General features: G+C 42.3%; 1 protein-coding gene across 6 annotated transcripts; it reads left to right on the top strand.

Annotated features, from left to right (window-relative positions):
* Positions 1-1,392: 1,392 nt before the first annotated feature.
* Positions 1,393-18,707, top strand: qki2 (QKI, KH domain containing, RNA binding 2). 6 transcript variants are annotated; one of them, XM_061708858.1, is made up of 9 exons: positions 1,393-1,938; positions 4,956-5,104; positions 6,287-6,403; positions 10,595-10,738; positions 11,986-12,070; positions 12,280-12,564; positions 14,343-14,366; positions 15,077-15,154; positions 17,112-18,707. In XM_061708858.1, the coding sequence occupies exons 1-9, from the start codon at positions 1,797-1,799 to the stop codon at positions 17,132-17,134; spliced, it is 1,047 nt and encodes a 348-aa protein (XP_061564842.1). In that variant the 5' UTR covers positions 1,393-1,796; the 3' UTR covers positions 17,135-18,707. The 6 variants fall into 6 exon arrangements, with proteins under 6 accessions (XP_061564842.1, XP_061564843.1, XP_061564845.1 ...); XM_061708859.1 differs by having other exon boundaries at positions 15,080-15,154; XM_061708861.1 differs by lacking the exon at positions 14,343-14,366.
* Positions 18,708-19,393: the final 686 nt, after the last annotated feature.

Raw genomic sequence — 19,393 nt, forward strand, 5'->3', positions numbered from 1 at the left:
TGCAAAACTAATACTTCAACTTTTTAGCTAAACGATGGGTTATATTTTAAACTGACCTTGTGAAACTGTTATCGAAGAATTATACGTTTAAATTATTTAATAATAAGAATTATGACAGTGATTTTGACTAAGTAAATACTCAGTGAACTCTGTTGTAACTAAATGGGTCTTATTGCTTTAAAAAATACATATAAACACTTATTATGATTTAGAAATGACAAGTGTGTTCTAACATTAAAAGCAAGTGTCTTAAAGGAAAAATAAATCAATGAATGAGTAAATAAATAAGTATGATTGTCATTGGACCCTAATCATTTTTAGACTCTACATACTCACAGTTTTGAGGTATTTTTGAGTTTTATAGTTTGTCTATTTTATGCTGATTCGTCCCAAGTTTCTACTCTGCTGTTTTTATCTGAAAGCATATAAAATAACAGCTGAAATGTTTAGAAACATTGCTGAATACCATATGTGTGGTTGGTTTTACACACTTTTTCTCTCCTCCGACAAAAAAAGGATATATACATGTATACAGGACTGTAGAATATTGTGATTAAGTTCTTTATAAGCAGTACTCGAGTTGAGGGGGGATGAGGGGGGATGGCATCCCTCCTGAAATAAAAACGGTCCAAATCATCCCCCCTGTAAAACTGCCATCCCACCTTTCCATCCCTTATGTCATTTCATCAATGAATGTGGTTTTACTGCTATTTCAACATTTAGAGTCATCACCAGAAAATAAATAACTTATTATTTATTACAAATAACTTATTTGACAATTTTCACCTGTTTCAAGTAAATTTTCACTTGAAATAAGTAGAAAAATCTGCCAGTGGAACAAGATTTATCTTCTTATTACAAGCAAAAAAATCTTGTTCCACTGGCAGATTTTTCTACTTATTTCAAGTGAAAATCTACTTGAAACAGGTGAAAATTGTAGTTTTTTCCAGTGATGAGTCTTGTTTTAAGTGTAATGAGATTTTTTTTACTAAAATGAGACATTTTATCTAGAAATAAGACAAATATTCTTGTTAAGATTTTGAGTTTTTGCAGTGATCCATTTTACTTATCCTGTGAAGGACTATCCCCATATGATAAAATCCACCATCCCCCCTGATCTTTTTTTTACAACTCGAGTACTGTTTATAAGTATATATAAAGTTAGATATAAAGTTGTAACTTGCAGTGCAGTTTTTGTGCTTATACACACAGCCTTTAAGGCGGCTGGTGACGGACAGCGCTGCTGCTGAACAGGTGTCCATACCTGTGGCCCCTAACATTGTTATACATGTGAAGCCTCGGGGAGGGGGGAGTGACGGTCACGAGCACGAGCCCCCTCCTCCGTGTCTTTAGCGGCGGCGCGCGGCGCGCCCCCGCCAGTCCGCCCGTGCCGCCGCCGCCGCCGCACTGTAATCATATGATAAGGAGCAGCTCCCCGCGGCAGCGCAGCCACACACCGGGCACAGCGGAGGGGTCACGGCGGAGGAACTAGTTCTCTCAGCTCTGCAGCCAGCCCCACACCAGCGCAGCGGAGGAGGCTGAAGTGTCAAAGCAGAGCCGCATCGCCCCCTTTAACGGAACTTTGACCAACTAACTCCGGAGTTTGTCTCGCTGAGAGTGTGGAGGGGGGGCCGGTTCCGGGGGGAGACAGCAGGTCGCAGCGGCCGCAGCACCGGGCGGACTGAGCGGAGAGAGGAGCGGCGGTGAGCGGGTCGCGGCTGGCGGAGTCCCCTGGGATCCTCGCGGCGCCCTCTCACTGGAGACAACATCACAAGTTCCCCCTGCAAGCCGGAGTCATGGTCGGAGAGACGGAGGTGAAGGAGAGACCCAAGTCCAACCCGGACTACCTGATGCAGCTGATGAACGACAGGAAGGTGATGAGCTCGCTGCCCAACTTCAGCGGCATCTTCACGCACCTGGAGCGGCTGCTGGATGAAGGTAACCCGGCCGCCCTTTGGCCTCTCATCCCGCTCCCATTCAACCCTCGCACCCGACACAAGAAATAAGTCCATCTTTTCACATTTAAACACGGCGGGATTCATAAAAGTAGCCCTTATTGACTCACTTTATTGAGTAGCCGGCCATTGAGAGCAGGGATTCCTGCGCGTCTCCTTGGAAACGTGACAGCAGTGTTGTCCCCAACACTGGTCTGATGCCGGTGATAAATCACCCCGGAGACCTCCCTCTCACTGTTGGCACCCAAAGCACTGGGACCTTGCAAATCCCTAAATCTGTGACGGAAAGTGGATATTTTTATTTATTTTTTATTTATCCTTTATTTATTCAGGAAAGTCCCATTGAGATACAATATCTCTTCTGCCAGGGAGTCCTGGTCAAGATAGCAGCAAAAAAATAAATTCAGTTTCTTATAAAAGAAAATACATACAAGGACAAGTAACTTTACAAAAAATAAAAAAATATCAAAACAAAACAAACATACAAGGATCAGAAAGCTAAAAAGAATTCATGACAAGAATGACACTTGATTAAAAACAATGACATTCTGTAAAAACTGATTTTAACATGTGTTTGAACATGTTAAGAGAGGGTAAATATTTAAGGTTGAGTATGTGTTGTAGCTCATTCCAATGTTTATTGTCAGATCACTTTTTTTCTTGATAAGAGGAGAAGGGCAGTGGAGTACCCTCACATGCACACACACACACACATGCACATGCAAACTCACACACTCACACACACTGGGCTAGTTGGTGATGGGAACAAACAGACAGTTGTTAGTCTTTCCCAGTGACCTAATGCGCAGGCTTATGTGAATGCTGCAGCCCATCCCTGTGCAGGAACGAGACCGTGTCACATTGTAAAGTATTTGATTTGAAGCTGCTTATACGGCCCGTCGTCATGTTGCCCCAACAGTTCACATCACTTGTTGATAGCCAACATTTTTACAACATGAGACTCAGACTGGGAGGCACGGCTCCTTATGTGAAGTTGTAAATGTCGCCTGTGTCTCCTTTTTGAGTGTCATCCTTGAAAAGTGGCTCCAGGACCATTAAGGCCCTGATGATGCCACTTTTGTTGCACATCAGGATCATCGTGGTCCTGACTTTGTGCTCTGTGACAAGTCTCATGACACAGCACAGTCGGTTTCTTACCGGGGCGACCTCCACAGCTTAGCAAGCAGGTCATCCTAACATCTCTCAACATCTGCGTTCACGGTGTGGACCGACAGCTGAGCATATTCACCCCGGACGCGTGATTATGACTCCCAAGGTTAACATAAAAGGCTGTGTGCTGTGACCATTTTCAGCCCTGGCTGGATCTTCTGGCTGAATTACGAGTGCAGGTTACTCAGACAGCAAGTCTGGGTAGTTAATGTCCAACAACACTTTTGTCGTGTCAGTTCTGTTTTTAAATCTATGACAAGTTGAAGTATTAAGATAAGACTAGCTTCAGCCCACACACACACACACACACACATTAATCTTTCTCTCCTTCGACCCACTCTCTTGTTCTTCTTTCACTTCTCTTTCTCTACATTTAACTGAAGTGTGACAAAGGCCATGCTTGCCTGTGCAGATTTGTTTGTGTGTGTGTGTTTTAATTGTAACTTTTGGTCTGTAATAAGCCAGAATAGGTTATTAGAGGATCATCTTTGTCACCGTGGTAGTGGCTGTAATTATAGCTTCCTACTGTAGTTATGGTCAGACTTATCACTCTGAGGGAGGAGACGTGCTCGTCAGCCTGCTTAGGTCAGATGATATTTGTGCCCCAAGGCAGTTATTCTGCCGTGTGTGTGTGTGTGTGTGTGTGTGTGTGTGTGTGTGTGTGTGTGTGTGTGTGTGTGTGTGTGTGTGTGTGTGTGTGTGTGTGTGTGTGTGTGTGTGTGTGTGTGTGTGTGTGTGTGTGTGTGTGTGTGTGTGTGTGTGTGTGTGTGTGTGTGTGTGTGTGTTGGTATGTCTGTGACTTCCAACCGGGGGTCTGTGTGTGTGTGTATGTGTTGCATGTGCCTGTCTGTTGCAGTAGCCGGTTATTATTGTGCAACGGTGTCATTAGAAAGATATAAGAGGCAAACCTCGGCCACTGAGACGGGCATAAACAAATACACAAGCAGAGAAACGTTGTCTGGTTTATAGCAGAGCTTCTGGAGCCAACCCAAGCCACAAATCTCACAACTTAGTAATATCAACTTAATGTTGAAGAGAAAAAAAAAAGGGTTGTTATTATTATTATTACAAAAACTGAAGGGAGTTTTCAGTGAATGCCCAGAGCAAACATACTCTTGAGCAGCAACTCAGGAAATTGTTTGCAAGATGTTTTAATAATTATAGTCTTTTTAAAACAAAACCCCCTCGGGGGGGCGGGGGCATTCTGCTCCCTGTGGAGATAAATTGCTTTATATTCTTTGAAACTAATTATTTTTTAGTTTTGAACAGACAACTAGTCAAAGCAACAAACATTTATCTGATTTTTATTCAGTTAATTAAAAAGAAGAACATGCAAACTGATCAATATGGCAAATATTTGCAGCCCTACTGATGGACATTGACGCTTTTTGTTTGTGGTCGTTGAATAACCGACCTGCGCGAGAAGCTCAGAAGCAATCTCAGATAGCACAGGCTGCTGTGATCACCACTAACGTATGTTTCTTTCCCCCGGGTATTATTTGTGGAGTGAAAGAGGGAATGGCCAGCGTGTTTGGGTTAAAGGGAAAGAAACTGAAAGGAGAAAATTGTTTGTAATGGAGGAGGCCTGATTTCAAAGCATTCGGTAGTTACATTCTACATTGTGGTGAAGAATGCTTGTGCCTGTCTGTCTGCCTGTGTCACTGCCTGTCTGTCTGTCAGCTGTCACAGTCAGCCTTTAATTCTGGTGACGGTGACTCATCGTCCTCACGAATGGACAGTCTGACGAAAGAAATCTGAAACCTCTTGGTCTTCTTTTTCCACTCAGTTCACTCAACTTTAACCCCTTTTTTTTCTTTCTCTGTCTCCAAGAAATCGGCAGGGTGCGCAAAGACATGTACAACGACACATTGAATGGCGGCATGTTCAACGGCCGCGACATGGAGGAGCTTCCCGAAGCCATCGGCCCTGTGGCTCAGCTGCAGGAGAAGCTCTACGTGCCCGTCAAAGAGTACCCCGACGTGAGTGGTCCCCACCAAGACCTTCCACCTTCTATGGAACGGTCTCTGTTTACCTGTCGCTGTTGTTGCTTTATCTCTTCAGAGTTAAAGAAAGGCTGCCGGAAATTAAGTGCGGCTCTTAATCACAGGGATATTTAGCTCTGGATTTTATCTAAAGGCTGATTTCATTCTGAGATCATCTTTGCTCACACCCTCGCAGTGATGTAATCTGAGGTTAAAATAGATCAACGTCATCAAACCTGTGGCAGTAGCACAAAAAAGAGGAAAATGAATTTAAGAAATAAAAGAAATCCAGTAATATGTGAAGCCTCAAATCAATATTACAATTTTTTTTTCCAATGCAGCAACATTCTGATGCAAATGTCCCCGCTATGACATGACTTTTAACCCAAAGTTTACAGCGTAGATATTTGTAAGAGTTTCAAGAGCTGGATTAAGTTTTTTTTCCCTCTAAATATAAAGATAAGAGCACTTCAGTGAAAAGACTTTACCATCCAGCACATCGCTGCTCATGCCAAGTACAGCTAAGCACTCCAATATGAGTTGCGTTGATCCAGATTGCATGGCTCACATGATTTTCTCCATGCATCAGCTCGCCAATCACCCACTACAATGACGGGCTGTCCTCACTCACATGACAGCGCACTAACAGGACACACACACACACGAGGACTTTGGAAAACAGTTGAGATCAAGGTTAAATTTAGAGAGCTGTTCCCCTGTCTGGATTCGTGTGCATGTGTGCGTCGCTGAGTGTGGAGCGGCGTCCTGTAGGTCGCAATGCACTGCAACTGTTAATGAAGAGGACATTAAGGTAGATTCTGAAAAAGTATCGTAGATGATCAGGTTGGGCAATTGTTGTGAGAGCGGCGGAAAGAGACGGGGCGAAAGAAACAACACACATGGAGAGGGACAGCTGTCTAGTTAATCACTCAGTCGTAGTGACAGATAAGGTTAAGAGAACGGCGCTGTCCTGTCATGCCAACAACACCAGCCAGAACCCATATAATGAGCTATTTCTGTCTCTTAGTAACACAAACACATTACAGATGCACAAATCTCAACGGCGTATTCCCCGTCCCTCGTGGGAATACACTCGCACTGTAAAAAAAAAACGGTTTCTAAAATGCCTCACCTTTTCTTTACCCTTTTTTTAACATGTGTTTTACTCTGTTTGTGTAGTTCAACTTTGTTGGGAGGATCCTGGGCCCACGGGGACTGACCGCCAAACAACTGGAGGCAGAGACTGGCTGCAAGATAATGGTGCGAGGAAAGGGCTCCATGAGAGATAAGAAAAAGGTAAACAAGCACAATATTACCAGGGGTCACACTTTTAACTTTTACTCCCTTAAAAGGTTAATATCACATAATATCACATGCATAATATTACATCCGGCTTATTATCCGCACATAAAATGAAAAACAAACATCTGGAGGTAAAGGACCTGCCAACTCAGAAATTGCAACACAACATAAGCATGTCCCTCTGTTTGGGGATGCCTCACTCTGGTTTGCAGGATACTGTAACGTCACAGCTGCAGATCAAAGGTAATCTTTAACGCCAATCAATTTCACGTTGTGTTGCATTTGATTTACCTCAGATGACGGTAGCACAAAATCCTCAAAAAGAGGTGCACCCTACTTAAGGAGGGGGGTTCAAGAGTCTGAGATGTTGAGCCCACTCTGAACAGAGGTATAAACACATGGCTTAAAAGACAGCTGTAGTCCTGTATTCCTGCTGTGTTTTTGATTAAACATGTCACAGGGATTTCAATTCTGTCTGTTTTGGAACAAAAAAAGGTGCATCATTTGTCTTCTTTAAAATAATTATAGAAACAAGGGAAGACAAGTTAAGTAACATTATTCATTCGTGTGAAAATCTCACGGCAATCATCCCTTGTCCTTTTAGTCACTATATGTTTTGCTCTGACTTACCTTTAGAGGTGCAGATAGGCAGATTTTGATCCCTTAAAGATTCTCTTCATTTAAAAAAAACAACATAAAAACAAGCTAAATAAACAGCCATCATCATCATGGCTGGGGCTCATCTCCCTGGAACTGCAGCGTATCAACAAGCTCAAAAACACCGCCAGAGTTTGGGACTTGTCAGGGCTGGCAAGAGATTAAAACGTTTCTGTAACACCAATAACATGTTATTTGCCAATTGCTAACATTAACGTAGTAACGGGTCGACAACAACGCCAGAGGAGCTGTGGTGATGGGGTGGGGCTAATGGGAATATTTAAGAAAAGGTGTAGAGTTACAAATGTTAGATTTCAAGGCATGAAGTGATTATTTCTCTTGAAAGTGTAAGTTTGATTAAACAATGATGAGTTTCAGCATGAATTAATTTCATGTCTCAAACAAATATATGTTTGAGTTTATGGGATTAGCAATCATTAAAGACAAAAACAATGAGTATTGAGACTCACGATCTACAAAAGGACGTAAAACTACTACAGGGAGGTGCGTTGATGAACCAAGACAAACATAAAGTGAAACTCAGTTGAATTAATATGGTTTAGGAAGGGAAAATAAATCTCTCTCTGTTTTTCTATCACTCTTTTAGTCAATCTATCTGTTTGTTTATCCGTCCTTCTCTCAAGACGACTTTTTGGTGCTCAGTTTTTTTTCTTCCTGTCCTGGTGTTCAGTCCATCTGTCCTCCCTTCCTCTCCCCTGGTGTCTGCTGTTGGACGGAGTCGGCTCAAGCGCTCCAAACGGCAGGTGGAGCAAGTCCAGCATTCCTCCACCACCACCACCTCCCCCATCCTCCTCTCTCCAGAACATTCCCTACCCTGCACGCCCCTCAGAGGGAGACACACAGAGAAACACACAGAGACAGAGACGAAGGAAAACAGAGACACAGTGGGAGGCAACTGGGGGAGAAGGGAGAAAGATGTTGACTTTCAGTGTTCTTCAGAAGGATACAGCTCACTTGACAAAACAGCCTCAGAGGATACAATCTCCCAGAATGCCACGCTGAGATACAACGCTCATAATCCTCTGCTTTAACCCAGACGGCAGTTGACTATTACTTTCATTGGATATTCATTTACTCGCAATATTTTAATGTCAGTGAATTCGTATAGAGTTAGATTTAGAGATTACTTCCACTTAATTATATAAGGTTTACATAGTTATAGCATAAAGTCTCAGACTTGGAAGTCACTGCACAAAGTCAAAAAACATTATTTTTCACATAATCCTCCCTAAATCCACGATTCATCCCTTCAGTTTGAATTTCTTTTATTAATTAGTGAGCTTCAGAGGTTATGAAAGGTGGATTTGTTCACACTGGGCATTAACATGCATCTTTAGTCATCTGATCACACTTGAAGAAAGCTTAGTACATGTGTATGGTTGGATGGTCCCCCTTTTCTTTGACCTTGCTGTCATAATCCAAACATACCTCACTGATAATCTGAACATATTTAAACTAAGCTGTGATGTGGGTCTGCAGTAATGAAACTACAGAATCAAAAAATATATTAAGTACTTAAGTTCACCAAAGTCGCATTATATAAAATCATATTAGTTAAAATGTCACGTGAAATATAACTGGGATTCTAATATGTATATGTATTTTTTTAATTATTTTTTTAAGTAAAGAAAAATAACCAAGCATACATTTCAGTGCTGTAACCACAATGAGCGGCAGGGTGGAGCGATCTTTCCTTTTATAACGGATGGTGCAGTATTTTCTACGCTAAAGGAGGTAATAAAGAAAGGATTGGAGCTCTTTTCCTGAGCATTTAGAGAACTTGGTCAGCTTTTATCAAAGCTACGACTTAGATGCGTTCAGGTCAGTTCGCTCAGTTAGGAAGCTTATGAAGCAAGAAGAGACTATTCCACTCGAGACCCCATGAGTTCACACCCACCACCGGAATGTATCTCAACATCTGTCTTGAGTGACCACTAGTGATTGGATCTCACTTCCCTGCCTTGAATGTAAAAAAAAAAAAAAAAAAAAAAACAGAAAAGAAAAGAAAAGAAAAGAAAAGAAAAGATGGACTTGACTTCTGTTTTCACAGACCAGATCTCAGTCCAGGTCCAATTTTTATAAACTTGTGTCAGCCCACGACCACACAGCCCATTGATGTGCCCGGACTAACTGAAACTATTATCTGGACCCTCCCCGACCCATCGAAACAAGTCCCACAGCTTAACTCAAAGTTAATGTAACCTATTGTTATTTTTAACTCACTTTGATGTGGTTTACTTTACTCGCACAACTGGCAACAGCCTTACGTAAGATTTGGTATCCAGCGGTGCCGAGTGTACCCCACCAACAAACAACAGCGTTCCCCCTTAAACATCAAAGTGATCAGCACATTTATGTTTGTGGTGTCAAAATAATCAGGAAAATCTGGAGCTTAGACCCCCTTCAAATGTGGTCTGAACAACTGTCCGGTACGGCATCCAACTATAACCAGGTTTTCAAAGACACATGTTAATGCTAAATACAACGAGTGTATAGAATCAGACGAGTTATTTCTCGTTGCTTCCGGTCTTCCCGTGCTAACTGCCTCCTGGACTGTAGATTCATATTTATTATGCAGATATGGATGAAGCTTCTGAAGGACGCTATGTTGCTACTTTACTCAAACATTGCTGATATTACTCAAATCAAATTACTTCAGAAATCGTTGTTTTGGCCGGTTGACAGGTCACTACATTTATGATAGAAACCAGTTTCATCCAGATCCATCCAGATGTTGTTGTCGAAGCATTGAACTCCTAAAACCCTGGAGGTTTTGGACCACTGAGAATATTAGCTGCCTACACTACATGTAATAGAGGTCTTTTCAGAAGTTATCCCAGTCTAGATTAAACTGATCAATGGACAGATCATACTACAGGCATTGCAACATATATTTAACATGGTTAAACCTCTTTTTACCTCCCGGACATTACAGAAATTATCTTGATTTATCTGATGACCTTTGAAACAATAAGTGTCACAATCATCTACAGCAGCAAAAGGCTACTAATACAGTTTCACATATTTGGAAAACAAGCAAACTGTCATTTATTACAGCCAGTAACAGTGTTTGATACTATTAAAGTAAATTATTTGACCATGATTGTTGCTAGTGAATTAACATATGAATTGTAATTTGGCGCAAGTTTTGACGAAATGAAGGAGAGACGCGGTGGGATTGATGAGGAAAAGAGCCGTGCAAAAGAGAGGCGAGGTTTGGGGAGATATCCACAAAGAATCAGGGTTCACAACCTTCACTAAAACACAGCACCGATCTTGTGTAACCACTTAGGAACAGCACGGTCGTTTCATGAGTTTGATACGCCTCAGAAAGCTGTATTAGACAACCTTGAGGCTTGTGTGTGTCTGTTTGTGCGCAGTTTGAGCGCGATCCAAAAGCCGAGCCAAGGAAGAAGAAAAGTGAAATCCTGTTCCCTTTCTGCAGCAAAGGACCAAGATTGTGTCACGCATTTAAACTGAGCTTTTAAAACTGTTTGTGTGCTTCAGGAGGAGATGAACCGAGGCAAGCCCAACTGGGAGCACCTCAACGAGGACCTCCACGTCCTGATCACGGTGGAGGACACGCACAACCGCGCCAAGATCAAGCTCCAGCGGGCCATCAACGAGGTCAAGAAACTTCTCGTGCCCGCTGTGAGTATCAGTCATGCGACATATAAACTTTTATCTCCGGTGCTGCTGGAGAAACTGTGCATGGCTGGATGAGTGTTGGCTGTGTTGGTATGCACGGAAGGGGGAAGGGGATTGTCAGCTCAAGAAGTGTGTGTGTTTGTGCCTTTTTTGTGTGCCCCTGTGTGTATGAGAGAGTATGTGTAAGGGGTTAGGGTAATTAGGGAACACGCATAAAAGGGTTGCCATAGTAACCCCGGGTTGTTTGAAAGGCCGAGGGAATGAATGGCGAGTCTGTTCACTCGTTCTCCCTACTCCATCACTCCTTTCACTCGTTCACAACTCACTTTATTCCCAACTAGCAGCTACAGTATTCCTTATGCTTTTTTTTTTTTCTTTCTTCTTCTTCTTCCCAAACAAGAAAACATTTTGATTTGACCCCTCCTGCATTTCTCACATTCTCAAGCCCACGTCCTGCTCCCCTACCGAGACACATACGTCCACGTATGTTCACACACATGGCGACAAATCACAAGCACATCAGAGAATCGTACAGACACGGCCATACAGATATAGAGGACGCACACACACACACACACAGACTCGAAATTATTCCTCCTTTGTACAGAAGTACAAAGGTACATGTTTTGAAAGCACAAGTCTCCTTCCTTTTTCGTCTCTGCATTATCTTCAACAATGGAAACAGATTGAAAGGACCAGCAGGGGGGTTCCTATTGCTGCAATCAGCTGTCACTTCCAGTTCAGTCGCTGCACGACCAAGTTTGAAGGTTAAAAGATGTAAGAAGTGCCTTTGCAGTTAGGAGCTGAACACCTGTTAATCTATGTCCGTCCATGTGTGTGTCCGTATGTGTGGAGAGCAGAGTCAACGATATGTATTAGTTTAACCCAGCTGACCTTCCTCTCCAAATGTAAATCAGTCAAGCTTTTCACCAAGCGGTAACTGGAGCTAAGGAGCTAGCGTGTTTGACACTGAATATGTCTTGCGTGGTGGAGCGGCCGTGTTCAAGGTCTGGTCCACTCCGCTCCACACATTGTAAGAGTTTTTTTTTTTTTCAAAAGCTCAAACAAAACAAGAGTTTGTTCTTTTTTGGAGCAAATTAATCATTCGATTGATTTGTAAGTAGTTTCAGCCTACTGTATAACTGTATAACTTGTCGACTTTCTGACACCGAGTTAATTCATTGGCTGGTGAATGACAGTCGTTGCTGTGTCAGCTGATTGTGCTGATCCGCCTGTATCTGCTGTCGTAGGCCGAGGGGGAGGACAACCTGAAGAAAATGCAGTTGATGGAGCTGGCCATTCTCAATGGGACCTACAGAGACGCCAATGTCAAGCGTAAGGATGACATCACAGTAACATGTGGAGGAGGGTTGGTGGGTGACAAAGGAAGGGTCAAGACACAGGACTCCACTGTATATCAACAATGCCTCTGTTTCTCCCGTTAAATAGACTGTTTGTCCTCTCCTCTTCATCCCTGTCTATTGTATGTGCTGGTGTGTGGGCGTGTGCACACTTGCATTATTGTATGTTTGTGTGCTTTACAGCCACCGCCGGCTTCCCTCTAGCGACCCCTCAGGCGCCTCGGATCATCACAGGCCCGACGCCCGTCCTGCCTCAAGCTCTGCGTAACCCCGCCCCCGTCTCCACGCCTACCCTCATGCCGTTGATCCGTCAGATCCAGAGCTCCGCCCTCATGCCAGGAGGCAATCCACATCCCGCACTGGTGCAGCAAGGGCCGGAATCCGGGATCATCTACACGCCCTACGAGTATCCCTACACACTCACGCCCTCCATATTGGAATACCCGATTGACTCAACTGGAGTTTTAGGTACATACAAATGAGCCGTTCATCACTCTCTTACATGGCCAAAGGGTGTATTATGAAAACTGGATAATGGACACCATAAGTAGTTAAGGATGAAAGATCTTTAAAGATGCATAAAAGTTAGCCAGGAAGTAGCTCGCATTGGACGGCCCAGTTGTGTTCAGCTCAGCTTATGACTGAACTCGCTGCTTAGAAAGTTCTCTGTTCGCTTGCAGTTCAATTACACCTCCAAGAAAAACATATTTTTTCACCCCAGTTTATTTGCGGACTCACGCTCCTCGCGGTCGCAGCGTGGAAACAAAAATGAGGGAATTACTCGATTAAACCACACAGTATTTGAGCCTATTTAAGGCTAAAGCTACATTTATACCACATTATTAGATCTTTCTTATGCATTATTTTCTTTAAAAGACAAGAAAAAATAATGTAAAGTAACCACTTTACATTATTTTTTCTGTCTTTAACCTAACTGTGTTATGTGAAAGCACACAGACAATTAACTTTCAAATAAAATAAAACGAGGGGATCTGAGTGGCACGAGAGAGTGAAGCTCTGACGTTGTCAGAAAACAAAACACAGAAATATCTTTACAAATTCAAACACTCCGTTTTTAGAAAAGTTGGGAAGTTTTCAAAACTGAAACCTCAAATCTTTAATTTGTCAATTAATTTGATGCATCAATTACCAAAATACTTAGAAAATATAAAAAAAAAATACATTTAAAAAAAGTAGAATTTGAGTTTTTCAAGAAGAATCTGCTGATTTTGGTTGAGAACAAGGTTCCCGCTGCTCAACGGTCGTCATGGTAATTGTTGTCTGGTTTTCCTCTTCATGATATAGATTACATTTTAACTAAGAGACAGAACTGGACGGCAGTCAGGCATTTATGACTGAATGAGGTCTGGAGTTGTTCTGCTGAAATAACCGCTGAACCCAGAGGAAAGGACGTTGCTTGATTGTAACTCCGAGATTCCTGCACACGCGTCTGCATCATCGATACGCTCACCCAAACAAGTTGCTCATGCCAGTCGCTGATGCATGCCCATGCCGTCACAGCTGCTGGCTTTTGCACGTTTCTGTCTGGAAGTTCTTTCTCGTCTTAAGGAGGAAGAACCTCACAACGCCACTCGTATCCTCCGCCTTTCTGTCATCTGTGATGAGCTCAAGAAACCAACGGAATTTCAGCTTCCTGGTTGCATAATTCAGCTTAGGTTACTTTTCAGGGTGCAGCAGCAGGCTGTGTTCGGTGACTGCGGGTCTCCAGGATACTTGTGGTACATCATGTACATTAATCAGTAGCAGTGGCTGACAGTTTCACGGCCCATTCATGCTCAGAAAGATTAAATCATTAACAGAAGCTCCTCTTACACCCAGCCCCGACACCCTCACCCTGCTGCAGTAACGGTGTCATTCTGTCCACTCATCCGTCTGTCTTGTGTGTGTCCCCCCCCCCCCCCAACATTTGCTTATATCTTCTAAATACGGTTACCCTCGCCAGTGAAGTGACATGTTTTCTGTAAATACAGACTAAAGTTTATGCTGCATTTTAGGTAACTTCCCAACTTTTCCCAAAATTGAGTTTGTAAATTGAGAAGTAAACTAAATTTCAACCCCGAACTTCGAGCTTTAGCTGATTTCTGTTCTTATTTTCTCAGTTAGGTAGCATAATCTCGCAGTAGCATCTAGTTCATCTTTAGTACGAACTGGCTGCCATATCCAGCTCTTGTAATACATCCACATGATTCGTAGATGCATGCTGAAGCTCATTGCTGGGCTAACAGTCCCTTCTCCCTGTGTTTTTGCAGGTATGGCTTTCCCAACCAAAGGCTAAGCAATAGCAACCCTTCTTAGCACACACGGACTGGCTTGCAGAGATCCACCCCCCTACCCCCTACCCCTTTGCTCCCTCCCACACACACACTCCCATACATACTTTTCCCTGAGAGCAAACACTTGGTTTGCTGATACTTTAGGATGACAGATTCCTCGACAGTCATTCTGTAGTCAAGTGTCCATTCCTGTTAATTTCCTCTTTGTATTAGCAGACTAGCGTTGTGGTGTGACAGCTATTTAACTGTTTTTTTAATAATTCAGCTTCCGCTTGTAATTTTTAACACATTTTTAGTAAACCCATAGTTGTTTTTTTTTTTGTTTTTTTTAGAGCTGCTGTTTGCGATTTAACATTATGGTAAAGCTTACTTTGATCACAGAGCTAGAGAGTGACTTTGCTTCCAGCTGATTTCGAATCTACTAGTGCAGCTTAGTGAGAAATTTGCGGTTTGGATTAATATTTTCTCTAGAGAACAGAAGACCACAAAACAACAACCATTCTGTCTCTTAGAAGCAAGGTGTGTTTTTTTTTTTTTTCTTTAGTTTTTTTTACTTATTTTCACCCTCAGCCTTGAAGACTGTACATTTCTGGTTTCACTGATGTTGGTGCCATGGGTGGACTGTCTGATGCCTTTCTGATGAGTAACCTTCTGTGTTCTGTTTTGGGAATGTTAATGGCTGTTAGCAGGTGCCATGACCACTAAGGTACGACGCCACGACAAGAGAATCCATCCTTACCAAAGGGTAGTGACCACAGACAGAGGTTAGTTAGCTCACCAGCCACCTGATGTGTATGTGTATATGTGCGTGTTAGTGTGTGTGCATGCAGACCAGTGGACCAATCTCAATTTACATGTGTCTGTAATACGGCATGCCTTAAAAAAAAAGTAAGAAATAACTGCATCAGGCGCAGAGGTTGCAGGCAGGAGCAGCCTCGCTGCCAAATGTGAAGCAGTTTTTGTCGCAGTGACAGTGAAATAAGCGAGGATACCGGGGAGGAACCATGTTAGGGGTGACAGCTGCAGCGGTTATCTGTGCTCGCCTGCTAACTTAAACTGGAAGCCTAACGGGCCGATACCCTCTCAATTAGAATGGATCACTCCATTCATGTGACCCGGTCCTCGTGACTCCGGAGTCCTGTCTCTGAAACTCTAAGTCACTGTTTATCTCCTCAGTACTGCCTCTGACCACATAAATACCGTGAGAAGTTCTATTTATACTCAACTTCATTCCACTAGATTTCCGCAGGTATTTTGTTTTTTTAATTTTTTTATAATGAATTAAAACCTGTGTAATGCCCCACTTATTACATGACACTTAAAGAAAGTAAAACTGATTGTCATTTTTTCTAAAGGTCGTTCAAGTCATCCTGATCTTTAGGTTTTACTACTAAAACACAGCGTGTGATAACTACTGAAGTCTGTGTTACAAGCTCTTTTGTATGAAATACTGTTGTTTGTGGTCTTATCAGTCGCCCACTGGACTTTATCATTGGGGCTGTTTACATATTTCATTTATTTCCTAGCCAGAGTGGTGCTGTTACCATGTATTTAGCTGCAAAATAAATTTGTATATAGGGATTTTAAGGATTTAAGTGCTTATATGAAGCTTATGGAACAAGATCGCTTGGAAATACTTGTAGTTTTTTTTTTCTTTTTTTTTTTATTTAGTTTTCAAATTTTTATTTTTGTTTTTATGATATGCTTTTTATAGATGAAGTGTCTCCATGTAAACTTTATTCAAAGTGTGTAGCTACTACTGTTTTAGCCACCGTGAAGGTGGCAATGAAGGCAGTGTTTTGCTCTGTGTATTTAAGATGAGGTGACCTTCTCGATTCACAGGCCCTGTGACTGTTATATGCAATAGAATGGACTAGCTAGCTACTATATATGTGTGTGAGCGGTGATGCTCCTGATGTACACAATGGAAAAAAAAAAAAACACTAAAAGGCAATAAAGATGAGTATTGAAACAAGCCTCTAAAGCAAACCAAAGCCTCTAAATTCTTGTAGTTGTTTAAATTGTTTCCGAAGTCACTTTAAAATCACCATCTCTTAACCTCTCATCGCTGTCTTTATGGTGCCTCTTTGCTTACTGTAGCTGTTTCGGTGCTCCTCTAATACTTCATAGCAAACAAATCAAGCCATAATCAATAATCAGTTAATCACAACTGTTAATCATGAAGATTTTTTTTTTTTACGCCTGCTGCTAAACAATAGCTCTACGTGTCAGCAAGTGTAAGTCTGTGTGAGGTCCAGGCACTTTTCTTTGGACATAAAGGTCACTCTCTCACCCACGTGGAACCATGCTGTCTCCCTCTCTGTCCATGGTTTCACTGTCTGTCTGTGCTAAACGTAGCCCAGCTAGCATGAGTAGTGTCACTATAGCAGCAGACTCACAGCGGGAAGGGCGTCTCCCAATACCCCGCAAACACCTTCATGAGCACAAGTGAGCATCGCTAACCAGCCATTCCTTATGTCAACACCCGCTGGTTGATGTGAGCTCTTGTGAACGGCTATGCGGCGCTCATGAAGGGGTTGTGCAGCGCTGATGTAACGCCCTTCGTGCTGTGCGGCTGCTTTAGATCTGCCTTGTTGTCATCCCGACGCCACTAGCTGACACTAATCTCTCTTCTATCTTTTTTTCTTTTTATGTCCCCTTTTATGTGCCCTTTTTTTGTTTCCTTTCCTCGTCTGTCCGTCTCTGTCCGTCTAACTCTAGCTGCCACGGCAACTAACCCATGACCCCCTTGACCTTCTGACCTTTCCGCCCACTGATGACCCACCCATCTCTGCCCGCTGGCGTGCTCATTGGCCCGCGGCCCCGCCACTCCCCCAGCTCAGCCAACCAGAGACCAGAACATTGGGAACAACCCGACTGCCTCTGTCTAACCAGCCAACGGGACGACAGCGATCATGGAACTAAACCTCTGGATCCTGGCCGTCATCGAATCCTAACCCAAACTTTACCAAATGTGCCTTTCCGTCTGAAAGTCCAAAGCCAGCCTAAGAATCTCTTTTGAACATCCAACACTCAAAATTATAGTCTGCAGCTGCATGACTTTAGTAGGGATGGGTTCCAGACAAGTGAAGGGCTCCTAAATCAGTCCCAGGCTGCGCCAAACCGTCTCTGAGCTGCCCGGCGATGCAATAATAATGACCTTATTAATAACATGGTAACTATACTGATTTCCATGGTACTTATCAGCACAGAAACCCTTCATAAACACTAAACTGTAAAAAAAAAACAACAATTTTAATCTCAAAGAACGTTTCCTCAGCAGGCACCTCTCCTACGAGTACTTCTGTTTTAATCGCAGTATATTCTGTATTATAAATGTTAAACTATGTCAACACATATTAACATGCTTCCTTGTAACATAGAGTGTGTCTGATGTTTAAGGTTTTGTGCTGCGTGTACTTTCAAGAAAAATGTGTTGGAGACTTTGTTACTTCTCAACACATTTTAACTACTCAAAAGGTCATCACTCAGGAAAGCAAAATGCCAGCGCAGAACCTTTTCCACCGTAAAGCGACAGGTGCTCGATGAGGAAAAAGAAAAAAAAGACCTTGAATTGAAAATGCCAAAGTATCCTCTGGTTTTTTTTTTTTTTCCTTAACAACTAAAAACCTCTGGATACTGAGCGGCCACACAGATACACAGACGGGAGGTTGCCGTCCTTTTGTCAAAATCCGGAGGACTTTCACAATGACGCCTTTGCCTTTATCACACTACAGTATTGTACGAGCTCGAACAACAGTGCCTTTATTTATTGAGAGCAATGGAACAATGTCAAACCTTACTCTTTTTACTGCAACATCACGGCTTTGCGCCCAGCTTGAAATTATATCATTTGGGTTCACGCTGATTTGTTAGGACTGCGGACACTGTGTCACAGCCTAAATCTTCCTTTCATGACTTTATATTCCCGTACTCCTTCAGTGCCAAAACAGACGGCGGTTCATATGAGTTGGAAGAACGATAAAGGACAGAAGCTCCTGAAATATGTCTAGTTCTTCTTTCTGCTGCCTTGAGAGAACAGTATTATCTTTTACGTTTTTTGTTTTGTTTTGTTTCTTTGTATCTGGTTCTGCTGGAGATGAACTCATCCCTAATGTGTTTGCACTTGCATCTGTTTGTTTCTGATGGTACAGTTTCACACACACACACACACACACACGCACACACCAACCAAGTGATGCCTTCATACAAAAGAAAGTCATGCAGTCGTAACATCTGTAACAAGTTTATAATGTATTTTTATATTCTATTTTGTACGCAGAAAATAACATTAAATGACCTTTTCAGATGAGAGCATTATGCCTTATTACAGAGAATAATTTGATGAACAGACCTACATTTAATGTGTCACCAGTAATTTTCCTACATGTCCTGACAAACTGGAGTCTCTGATGTCCTGTGTTTTAACCTAAGCCCTTGAGATGAGCATCGCTTGCCTTCTGTGCCTTTTTGTATACGATGAGTGTGACAATTAACAGTGTAGTACAACAATAATCTACTTTTCAGTTCCAAGTGTAGGATACTAACTGTTGCCACTTCTGTGATTATTAACCACTTTAATGGTATCTGTCTCTGCTTTGGATTCCTTTTTAAAAAGTACTTGTGTGTCTAAAAAGATGAAAAAACATAAAGAAAGATGTGTTGAACGATGATCTTTTAACTTTTATCTGAGCGGGAATAACTCTGTTCACTATTAAACTCTTAGTTGTAAAACTAACAAACTTTGTTGCTTGTTCTCTGTAGCACTTAATTATGCAAAACAGCTTCCTTTCTGCATACTAATCACCAAACAGTCCTTAGATACAGAGAGAGGAGAAAAAAAAAGAAAAAAAATCCAAGCAGGCTCTTTAGCCAAAATGCAGGGAAAAGGCCACACAATGTTTTTCCCATTTCTCCTCCTCTCTGTTCTTTCTCTTGTCCTCCGTCTTCCTCTGTGATTCAAGTGGTCATCCTACATACACATCAATGTGTGTAATAAGAGA

Source organism: Cololabis saira, chromosome 19 (assembly GCF_033807715.1).
Source record: "Cololabis saira isolate AMF1-May2022 chromosome 19, fColSai1.1, whole genome shotgun sequence".
NCBI lineage: Eukaryota > Metazoa > Chordata > Actinopteri > Beloniformes > Belonidae > Cololabis > Cololabis saira.